This window comes from Hippichthys cyanospilos, chromosome 11 (assembly GCF_059441005.1).
Source record: "Hippichthys cyanospilos isolate Australia breed blue-spotted pipefish chromosome 11, RoL_Hcya_1.0, whole genome shotgun sequence".
Classification (NCBI taxonomy): Eukaryota; Metazoa; Chordata; class Actinopteri; order Syngnathiformes; family Syngnathidae; genus Hippichthys; species Hippichthys cyanospilos.
In genome coordinates this window covers 13,775,289-13,787,567 of record NC_142379.1, presented here as the reverse complement: position 1 = coordinate 13,787,567, position 12,279 = coordinate 13,775,289, and the positions used below count along the sequence as shown (strand labels likewise).

At 40.3% G+C, this 12,279-nt stretch overlaps 1 protein-coding gene across 5 annotated transcripts in view; it reads right to left on the bottom strand.

The window, feature by feature from the left end:
• The window catches only part of dpf1 (double PHD fingers 1), a 45,981-nt gene extending 35,704 nt beyond the window's left edge, over positions 1-10,277 (bottom strand). For 3 of the 5 annotated variants that reach the window (XM_088427601.1, XM_088427604.1, XM_088427603.1), the window contains exon 1: positions 10,165-10,277. In XM_088427601.1, the coding sequence (XP_088283727.1) occupies positions 10,165-10,277 (113 nt within the window). Of the gene's footprint in view, positions 1-9,762 lie in introns of all 5 variants that reach the window. The other 2 variants (XM_088427605.1, XM_088427606.1) reach the window with 2 other exon arrangements.
• Between the last annotated feature and the right edge of the window lie 2,002 nt (positions 10,278-12,279).

Sequence of the window (12,279 nt, the reverse complement as noted above, 5' to 3'; positions counted from 1 at the left end):
ATAGAGCTTGAGATGTTCCTGAGTTTGTCTCGTCAGTTAGCAAAAGGGTGATTAGCTATTGCTTCTCGATTGGTTTGTTTGTTAGCCACAAGTTGCGCTACATTTACGTGCTGTTTTTATACCTGTCAAATAAAGCATGACTAAAAAATTTCGATTCTGTATCAAATGGACTGCTTGCTGAGGACATGATTGATAAATCTTGCACCACTTTTAATTGTGCATTTAGCCACGGCGCATCGTCGAGGCACTTTTCAGGAAAAAAAAACAAAAAACATTTGCTCAGCTCAGGCTCGGTTGTTTCATGGGTGAAAGTTAGGTAGGGTACACAAATGCGCAAAGAGACGTTGCGCATCAGTGATTTTTGTGTGTGCATACCTGTGTACCAGTTACATGCATGCTTGGTTATGGGGCTTTTGGTTTTGGAATTTAATACCATAATGGATTTATAGTATTTTCCAAGTCAAGATTGTCATAAGGCAGCACTGCTTCTAGTGGTTAGCTTGTCTACCTCACAGTTCTTATATACAGCTTCTGAATTTCAGAATCGGACGAATGTGGACTGTGTGGAATTTGATTTTTTCTTTTTTCCAGCTACTCTACCATCAACTCACATTCCAAATGTGCACATTAGGGTCGCTGATGATTCTCAATTCTGAGCTTGAATATTTATATCTGTGTACTATGTGATTAACTGCAAACCAGTTCAAAGCTGGCTGGCATTGCTTATGGATTGTAGGACGGATGGATGGGAGACTATAATTGTTTCACTGCTCAATATGGCATACAGAGCATACAGTATATCAAGTAAATTTACAGTCAAGAAAAACTACAGCAATAAATATGATCCATCACATAAAAAACAAAATACAATTGTAAAATGTGTGGTAACAAGATTATGAAAAATGTGTTTGTGCTTAAGTGGTTTGAGAAAAATAGGGAGGAGGGGATACATCCCTTGTGAAAATGATTTTATACAAAAATGTGAACATATTCGACTGTCGAGCACAGCAGAGCAGATGCTGACAGCGTGTGTAGCATTTTTAAAACCTACTGAAGTATTCCTGCAACCTATCTGGCCAACACTGGGCATGTGACATTTAAAGGATGTGATCTGGGCAACAATATGTGGGGCAAATCATGCCCATGTTTGCTAATATGTCACTACAAATGAGCTCTTCACAGTCTGTTGAAGATAATATATCTTTACATACTGTCTCTTGGTTGTGCTTGCTTACAATATGAGTATTTGCACATTTTACAGCAGTGTAGTGACAGTCTCTGCAGTTTGGAGCAAATATAAGGACTAGTACAGGACAGAGTCCTGTTCGTTTGAAATGTTTTTTGTTTTTTTTTTACTGAGGGAGATGATCCCAATAGAGGCACATATACCGGTACCTGTTATGAGTAAACGGCATATTTGCCTCTAAAAAAATGAATAGAAGACTTGGCATTTAAAGCCTCACTGCCAACCAAAGAAAATAGAAGGGAGAGGGAGCAACTGAGTGTGTGTGTGTGTGTGTGTGTGTGTGTGTGTGTGTGGGGGGGGGGGGGGGGGGGGGGGGGGCACATTCAAAATGTAAAACAGGTCACCAAAAAGCTCCCCATCTACCACCTCCCTAAGCACCCTCTCACTTCAAATCCTCTACCCACCATCACATTCCTCCCTGCGGTCCATAGAGCTACTGAAATAAGTTACTTGATAATACTGTAAGTTGACAGCTGGAAAAAATAGCTTCCATCAATTTAGGTGAGCCCAATTTTATAATATTGAGATAGGAATGCTGTATGACTGTTTGTGAGATTAAAGTCAAGTAGCAAAGCTGAAAGAGAAATGCCAGAAAAGAAGGTGGCTCGATTAAAACAAAATAGGAAAGGATGTCTAGAATAAAGACAGGAAAGGGCAAAAGAGATATAGAAGAGAGACAGGTGATGGACAAAAAGAAAGGATGGGAGCACGGTGACCTGTGAAATGCTCATTTTTTGGCAAGGGCATCTCTCATAGATATCACTTTTTCATCTTCAATCCCATCATTAAAAAGGCTTGCAGACTCATAATAGGGACTATGAAACCCATCATTCAGGTGCAAATGGTCACTAGTGGAGCATCTAACCACAATTCATTCATCTGTGATTTTAAAGAAAACTAGCTGTAAAATACTTTGCAATGGTTTGATTATTTCAAATGTTGTTGTTTTGTTTTTGCATGGATTAAAAGTCTGTAAAGAACATTTAATGTAACATAGTGTACTGTTTGCAATTTGTTTAAAATAATCTGCTAAAGTCACAAAATATTGCACTGGTCTTAGGATACTGAAAGTTGCTTATCAGTCGGAAAATTACTTTTGACTTTTACATCCACTTTTTACAGCTGCTTATCCTCACAAGAGTCGCAGGCTTGCTGGTATCTATCCCAGCTGACTTTGGGCAAGTAGGCAGGGGATAGCCTGGAATGGTTGCCAGCCAATCGCAGCACACACAGAGACGAATAACCATACACGCACCCAACCACACCAAATGACAACTCAGTATTCAATACACCTGCCATTGTAAGTTTTGGAAGTGTGGGAGGAAACCAAAGTGCCTGGGGAGAACCCACGCAGGCTTGGGGAGAACATGCAAACTTCACACAGGGAGGCCGGAGCCAGCTGGATTCAAACTCAGTTCCCTTAACTGTGAGGTGGACATGCTAATGACTTCTCCACCAGCCTGAAAAATGAATCGTAAATACGCACTAAAAAAGGCTTTACACAATCAGGATGTTTGAGCTGATCAGCGGCTTGAAAAAGAATTGTGAAAACTGGTCACCGATCCAATTAGATTTACTTAAGCAAAATGTTTCATGACTGTAGAGTCAGTCAACCCTGTGGGAGGGTGTGACCGGCCTGGCCATGAATACACATAACTCGCATAAAATGAATGCTCACTGAAAAAAAAGTTGGAAAAATTAAGACTAATTAAACCTTAAAAATGTCCCAAAAACACTGATAAACATTCAATACAATGAAAATTGGGAGGAGCCACGTAAACAAAGAAAACAATTTTGAAATATTGGCGGGGAAACGTCTGCTGAGAAACCTTGGATTATAAAGCAGTGCAGAATTTCTATTTGGCAAACAAGTCTGGAATATCCTATTGTGTGGATCTGATCAATGATGTCATTGACGATTGGCAAATTATGCTAGTACAACAGATAATGTAAAAGCAAAATATCAGATCTGCGTAAAAGCTATCTCATGATAACGCTAGCGAAGTTGTCATGACTTTAAAACATGCAAATATTGTATGGCCATTTCAGTGTGCTGCAATGAGAGGTGTCCTGGCTGGCCCTCCAAACACGACAGGCTGATGAGTAATGGCAGACGGAGATGATATAAAGTTGTTATTACGTGGCAGTGACATGATTATCAAAATGATTTTAAAGCTGCAGGTCACTTTATTGTAAGTTGTTGCTGTAATCGCTTGATTGATTTATTGAATTTGTGGTTTGTCACAGAGTACAATTTTCTTTTCATCTATTTTGCTGTCACTGCTTTCCACACCTGTGCTCGGCTTCACTGTTTATATTCACAGCAGCGCTGCTATGGTCCAGCTGGTCATGCAGGCTGCTGAGCGCACACACCACTGAGTGATTCATCCAGAAAATAAACGAATCATCAGACCACACATTTTAGAAACACAAAAAAAAATAAAAATGCCACAACCACATTCATTCAGGCAACAAAAACACAGACATGTCTTTTAACTGCATTATAATGATTTATTTTCTATTTCCAGGATTAATTTGTTTAATTGTTTACAGAAACTCTAAAGTGTAATTAGAAATCGAGTCAGCCTTGCGATAATTAACTGGCATTTCGCCCAATGTACAACAAATATAAACTGCAATGAACAAAAATGTTCAGACATACATGACATCAACAGCAAAAACTCAGCCTTTCACTGAACAAGGGCACAAACAACACAGAGGACATCTATACAATGCATTCTGTGTTGTAGCCTAGAAGTGTCACGTCCTGTATACCGTAAACCAAAATAATCAGACAAAATGCATTGAGGAGGTATTTACAGTAATCATTTGATTGTATATTGTAGTGTTGTTGAACTGCTCTGCATCATCGAGAAAGCTGTTTCTAATATTCGATAATCAACGTTTGGTTCCAAGTTAGTGCTCCTCTTGTGTTTCCATAAAAGGTATTATTCATAAGCATTTCTTAGTATGATACTGTGGAGTGTAAACTATACTCATATGATAGTTAAGTGAAATGATTAATATTTCTTCCAGAGTCAATCACATTAGCTTTAATATCGATACAAAGACACAGTATTTGTCACATATATCACATTTGTGCAGGTGGCCAGTGAGAGAGTGTATACCTTTTTAAAATGTAAACAAAAGATGTTGGACAGGCAGAACTGGCCACTCCACCAGACCACCCAGAGGAAGCGTTTGTCTGATTATAAGGTTGAATTGTCGTGTCTTGTCCAGCAGAAGCAGCCTGCTTCAGCTCAGTCCAAAATGCGATCCTCCCTTTCTCTCTATGAGACACTGCCAACTTTATTTTTCATTTAGAGCAATTAACGCTCATTAGATCGCAATAGAGAAACAAGGAGCTCCCCCTAGCGGTGGAACAAAATTATTGGAGCTGCTCATGAGAAATCTTAGGGAATCACCCAAATTACTACACATAGTAAAAACCACAATGACAGCATAGTCGTTCAATTGTGATTTGTGAAATGAGACAAGTGGACTCTGCAACGTGCAGTAGATGACTTCATGAAAGCAACAGATTCCAAGCTTTTGGCAGCTTTATCACATACTGGTAAGGAGGTGTTTATATTGGCGCATATTAAGTACATTTTTTAGCTTTAAAACACTTGTGCCAATACAGTCAAGTCTGCGCACCTGGTCCACACACCTGTTTCACTCACTGCTGTGCATCTGTGCACTTGCTCACACCCACGTGCACAAAAAGTCCACTTATTTTGGCAATTCCTGCCTGAGGAGCTTTGTGTGTATGCAGTACGAGAGTGTGTGCACAGTCGAGAAGTAATATCAGGCGGCCTTCTGTACTGTTCATCCCCTCCCCCAACTCAGCCCTTCCACGGCTGAACTCAACAGATTAAACTATGCAATATCACCCGTACCAATCCACCCCCCCCCTCCTCCCCACCACCCTCAATTCAATTTCTTTTCTACTGGCCTACACTTTCTCGCTCACAGAAATAACTGCTCTCTCTCGCTCCCTCTCTCTCTCTCGCTCCCTCTCTCTCTCTCTCTCTCTTTCTCGATCCCCTATTAATATATACAACTCTTGCAGTATGTGAGATGGTTTCTGCTTTCAGTGCAGCATATGGGGGGCATACAATGAGGACGGAAAATGTTTTTTGAATATATATCTATGCATGTTTTTGAGCGTATTTTAACAAGACAATAGATTGAACATTTCAATCACAGTGTTGTGTATGAGGACAATTTTAAAATCTGCAGCGTGATGTACCCGTGCTTTCAGCCATGTACTACGGCAGCCGACTGGAACAGGCGCACTGTAATGCCACGGCCACAGGAATAAGGCATACAAACGAAACAACCGCAAAAAATAATGCAAAAACATTTTTAAAGCGCGTATGGAAATGCAAATCACAAAACATAACGGAAAACCTACAACAACAATAATACAGAATCCATACCCAGAAGAAAACAGTTGTAACGGCAAAACATGTTGCAAGTTGCCACAATATACCGGAAGTGGCGACCCTAAGGAGTGGGCTATTGCGCAATCAGTTACACTACGGGTGCAAAAGTAATAATAGCATTTTTTATTTTTTTTAAAGAAAAAATAAAAATGGGTTTGGGCTGCCCTTTTCAACTTTTTCTTTTTCTCTTTATTGTCTCTTTAAATCAAATTTCATATATGTCCCTAGTAATGTTCTACTACTATTATTTGTTTTGCATCCCTGTGATGTGACCGCCTAGTGGTACCACTTCCGGTGTGTTACGTCAACTTGCAGCATATTTTGTCGTTGCAGCATTTTATTGTTAGGTGTAGTGTTTTTTTGTTTGTTTGTTAGTTTTGGTTGTTGCATTTTTTTCTTTTACTTTAAAGTTTGCGTCCATGTAGTGATTGCATCCATTTCATTTTTGCAGTGTTTTTCTTAATGGGTTGTTATGTCATGTCTCGTTTTGTTGTTTTGCTTTCATTTCCTTTTTGTAATTTTCAGATTTTTAATGGGTTTTCTGTTTGTTTATTTGCCTCATCTTTACTATGTTTGTAGCATTCACAGTGCATTTGCCTTAGTTGGCCACTATAACATACCTCCTAACAAGAACAAAGTATTTATGGATGGGAAAAAAAAAAGTCCAAAACAGAATGCTGTGCCACCCGCGTTTGATTAATTAAATTTTCAAACTACATTTATAGTGGTATCTCTATAGGCATATTTCTTTCAGCAACTCCAGTAAAGTGATCATCGGTATGAAATTTAACAAAAACGGTTTAGAATATTTTGCATACCAACAATTTAGCAATAGGATTTGTCATGTTCCAATTAATGTGTTCATTAACTGAAAAGAAAACTACTCGTCCTGGCCCGTCTTTACAAAGCATTGAAATAGATTTTCTGGTATATACAGAAACCCGGTTCTACCTAACTAGTCTTGACGTACACCGAGGGGTACTCCTTCCCCATTTGAGAACCACTGATCTATTGTATCTAGCGCACATTTGTGGGTGTGATGATCTTAAATCTAAAAGAAACCAAAACGGTCCTTTCCCTTTGTATGCATACTTGCGTGTGTCTCTTTTCCTTGTTCACACGTGCGTGAACAGTCACATTGCTGACTATAAGTGTCTAGCCCTGTGCATGCATGCATATCTGCTCTTTGTGTGTGGGTGTATACAGCGCATAGCTATAGCTGCAGTGTGTATTAGGGGCAGTGCATCAAGCTAAGGCAATCTGCCTGTGAGCAGCTCCTTCAGGTGAGATTTATTGCCACTGCACTTGGCCTCTTATAATGGCGATGGACTCCTTACCCCCGTCTCGGCCCTCTGTGCGCATGTGAGAGCATGGGTTGGTGATTTCTTAGTTTAACCCCCTCCCACCCTCTGAAAACACGCCACCATCGGTAGGAACTCCTCCCCTGTCTGCATCCCTGTTCAAGAGCTGCAGAGAGAAGCAGTGTTAGTTGTTGACTCCACCCTCAAGAACTCTTTGAGAACAAGGTACACTGGACCAACACAAACATTGGGACTCATACACAGATCGGGTACGTTTTAATAGCTTGCTATTCTCTTGCTCAACAACATACTGCTTCAACTCGGATGACTAGTTTTAAGTAAAAATTCCTGGATGGAAATCACTCAAGGTCCCAAAGCAGTGGAGCTGACTGACTGTCAGTTAGGTAGCACTGGAGAAATAGGTCATAGAGCTAAAAATACTTATCTATGTCTCTCTCTTTCTCTCTATCCCTCTCTCATGGTCTTCCTCAATTCTGTCTTATAAAAAAAATAAGTAAAGCAGAAATAAAATCCAAATAAAAAAAGATGAAAGGACTAACTTGGGAAAAGAAATACCCTTAAAAACATCAGACCTTAGGCTTGCTCCCTTATGAATAAAGAAGTAGGAACAGGAGATAGATGGAGAGAGGGGGAGAGAGAGCGAGAGAGAGAGAGAGAGAGAGAGAAAATTTGTGTGCATGAGTGTTTGTGTGTATGTGTGTGTGTGTGCACGCGCGCGCTCACACACGTACGTGCGTGTGTCTACAAATGAGCAAGTTAAGGAATGACAGGGGAGATTGAAAGGGAAAATGAAGATGTAGAAATGGATGCTTAGGCTGTGGCTCAGCCATCACATGGGGCTGTTTGCACACCAAGGTTTATTACATGAAACTTATTATTCACTCAGCTCAGCCAAGCAGACAGGGCACATAAAAAAGGTAGGTCCCCTCCAAAACTACTGGCAATACTATGATATTTCTTTTGGACATATTCTCCCTTCTTTTGAACATACTGAATATTACCAGTATTTGGAATGAGCAATAACAAGGGACTTTAAATGAAAAGACAAAGCGCTTTCATAGAAATTAAAACATGAGACATCAGCATTGAGAATGGCAATCATTTACCGTGTGTCATTTGGAGGGAAACTTAATCTGTGAAGAACATGAATAGAATTTTTGCTATGCACAAACCCATACACTGAACATGCAAAAGACATTCATTGGGGTTTGGAAGGTGAAACCAATAGACAAAAGGACAGCAACACTCATGTAACTTGGACTTTCTATTTAAAAAAAAAAGGATGGAGAAGGTGTGGTGGCTAAAGAAAATGATGATGGACGAAGGCCTGACCATGGAAACAGGTCAGCAGGGGTGATAGGAGGAGAGAGAGAGAAAAACGAAGAGTGGAGCAGGAGAGAAAATGCAGCGAGAGAGAGATTATCTCTAATCCAAGAGAGAGAGAGAGAGAAAGCGGAGAGAAATTTTGGAAAGCCCCCAGTAGATTGGGGGAGTTGCTGCTGATTTTTCTTTGCACACAAATGTTATAGTGTGATAGCACACATACACAACAGTGGACACCGACTGGAAATGTTCTCCACAGGTTTTACATCCCCTGGCACTGAATTAATTAGCAGGTTTGAGGGTATTTCAGGACAAAGTTAAACCTGCTAGAAAACAAACCTGTAGAAAGAAAGACTCCTCTCAATTGATTTGTTGTACAAGAACGGTGGGCAACCAAAGGGAACAAAAATGACATAATACTGGCGTCGGGCCAAAATGTCATCAGTCACATTTTGGTGAATTATGTTATTTAAAACTCTATTCTGTTGGTCAGTACACATGTGGATTTCATTTGATAAACTATTGATCAATCTCTAAAGCACTGAAAATTGTTGTTTCTCCTGGGTTTGATGCAATTTGTGGTCACCTGAAAAGTAAGAATTTTGGAGATATAATGAGTCTGCCCGACACCAACAACATATACATCATTGTTTGAGCCAACTAAACTAACTCCTTGCACTCTTATTCCTTCTAATGTCTTACCATTAGCATTGTCATGGTATAGTCCATATGTAAATCTGACCATTAAATCCTCTTGACATCAGTGTCACACAGAGACCAAATACTAAAGAGGAGGAGGAATTAACTTTCGCCTTTTCAAATCCTTGGGGAAAAGCGCACAGGTTTCTGGAAACTAGAAGACAATGACAGGCTATCAAGGCACCACTTCCTGCTGCATGGCAAGCGCTCTTTAAAAGAAGCCCATACAGGAGAGTCATTCATGGATGCCTGCAGCACACAGGCATGTCCCATGCCAAATGGCACAACCTTTGCAAACGTGGTGAGCAAAACAACTCATACGAGTTAAAGGGTAACACTGGAGCTATTGTGTGCTCCGCTGTTACCTCTGTGAAAACAACCCCGACAGATGGATAGATGCTCATCATCAGGCACCTTTTTGGCAGGATGCCGAAGCGGGTAGCAGGCGTCTGCATTCCGCTGCAGACAGTCACGGCAAAACAAAAAGACACGGCATTGTCAAAAAAAAAAGGGGGGGGGGGGGTTGCCTCAAAAGAACTTTAATCCCCTGGAGCACGCCATGGTGGAATTAGACGCGCGCTAAATTGCAATATAAATGCAGGACGTGGTGTTACAATTAGGCTTTGATTGCCGACTTAATTCTTTAAAAATGAACTACCTCGACCAGTATAAAGGTAACGTTGTAGCCCGAAGCCGTGTTTCTATAAAGCTTCAAGCTTCCTACCTGTTTCCAACCTGTCCAAACAGGCATTGTCAAGCTATCTAAACTGTCTGCCTTCCTCCAGCCCGCCTCTGACCGTGATCTTGGCTGGCCGCACTGGCAAGGGACATACCGGGTCACTCAGATCCAGCCCCGGCATTCCTGCATGCTCCTGCACTCATGCACGCCGCTCCTGGCTCGGGCTGAATGAGCACATGCACCGCCTGCACCCAAATGCACAATCAACCCGTGGCGCCGACGCAACGCAGATCGGCAACTTTTCTGCATTTTTATTGTCTTCTCTCTATTTGTGTTGTGTGCGCGGCATGCACAGAGCTGCTGGTTGCCTTGCTGAGGGAGCGATGGTAAATTACATCACACTGACAACGTTCACCGACATAAAAGAAGCGAGAGGCTTGTACTTACGATTTGAGGTGGTTCTGTACCGCTGTGGCCATTTTGGTGTAGTATGGTAGAATGCAACGTTGCGGCGCCCGGTATTGTACATGTAATGTAGCTGCTATTTCAATTTCATTCATTCTTTGGGGCTGCGGCTGGAACGGGCAGCCAATGGGAGACGGGAGCGCATGCGACAGCGGAGGGGAAGTGTAGTTCTTTATGCATGTCAACATGAAACATGTCCAGGAGCAATGCACTACAAGTACCGGCGTGGGTAGCGAGTTCAAGGATGCCACGGTCCCGCCTTGGATCTGAAAGGGCAAAACCAACCCACCCAAAGCCGAATTTTAGAACGCATACATGCACTACAGAGTTGACTTGCATGCCTGACTTGCATGCTTGTAGATTAAGTTGATGCCTCTGTGGGTTCGTATATTTCAAAAGTTGCAATAAACCTTAATGATTATTGATAGATTAGTGACCCAAATAAGTAAGTACATTTGCATATTTCTGCCGAAATGAAGACGTAATAGTGTCCACATATTCTTTTTCAGTGCGGTCCTGCATCAGACACCTTTAATTATTCATTTATCGGGAGCAATGAGAAGAGGGCCATAATTGATTCTTTCAGACGTCCATGATTGAGTTACGCTGGAGCCTTCTCTAACTCCCAGCACCCATTTCACGTTACTGTTTTTCTCAGTTGCGTTGGTGCAATTCCTGCATCAGAATTACATTTCACTCAACTACTAGTTCAATTTTCACTATTATTGTGTCACTTAAAAAAATTAAAAAAAAAAACAGTTTCTCATTTGGTTGAACAGGTTGCATGCAAATGCTTTGGCATATCCATGCAAATGATCATTTGCAATTCTCTGCAGTTTCTGTCTATAAATTGCTTATGTCTTATTTTGGAATTTGTTAATTATATAAGTCTTTACATACAACATGGTTAAACAAGTTTTCATAATATGTCAAGCATATTTCTAAACATTTACATTTTCTCTGTCAAACTTGACTTGTTGCAACAATGGACAATGTGTGGAGCATGTTACAAGTGAAAACTGTTGTGATGCAGATGAGAACTTACTATAGGCTAAAATAAGTAGGATGACCGTCATTCCAATACTGATACACTACTGCACACACATTTTTTTCCAAAGAAGATTGTCCTACGTTCACATTTCAAATACTGTAATTTGTGTTTTATGCAAACATATCCTTTCCTTTCAGGATCATAGAAATGGTATGTCTTATAATTACAAACAGGGCAAACAGTTAACGTGGAATAAAAGTATTGATCAATCTCTTGGATTTACTCTTTTACATACACAAAAGTGGAACTTTCAATTTGGAATAGTGCATTTAGATGGATGGATAGATGGATGGACAGATGGACAGACAGACAGACAAATATAGATAGATAGATAGATAGATAGATAGATAGATAGATAGATAGATAGATAGATAGATAGATAGATAGATAGATGGATGGATGGATGGATGGATGGATGGATGGATGGATGGATGGATGGATGGATAGATAGATAGATAGATGGATGGATGGATGGATGGATGGATGGATGGATGGATGGATGGATAGATAGATAGATAGATAGATAGATAGATAGATAGATAGATAGATAGATAGATAGATAGATAGATAGATAGATAGATAGATAGATAGATAGATAGATAGATAGATAGATCATGTAGTTGTCCATTTACAGTATAATCAACAATATAATTGGCAAGATCAATGAACAATGATTTTGAATGATAGTAAAAATCAGAACTGGGCAGTGTGTCAGAACTGTCTCATTATCTGCAACTGACGAATGACGGGAATGTTAAAAAAGAATTATGTCTTAAGAACATTCTGAATTTTTTTCCCATCTGTCATTGTGATCTTCAGGACAGACATTCTGTCAGACGCCCATCTTCCCCTTTTTGTTGCAACAAAAACACGCCAACTGGTGTGCATGTTTGTATGCAGTGTTACTGCATTTAGATTACAAAATCAAATCGCTGTAAAGTAATTGTGACCATGGTCCTTTTAACACTAAGCGGTGGAGAATAGTATTCTGTAGAACAGGGGTGACCAACCTTTTTGAAACCAAGAGCTAATTATTTGGTACTGAG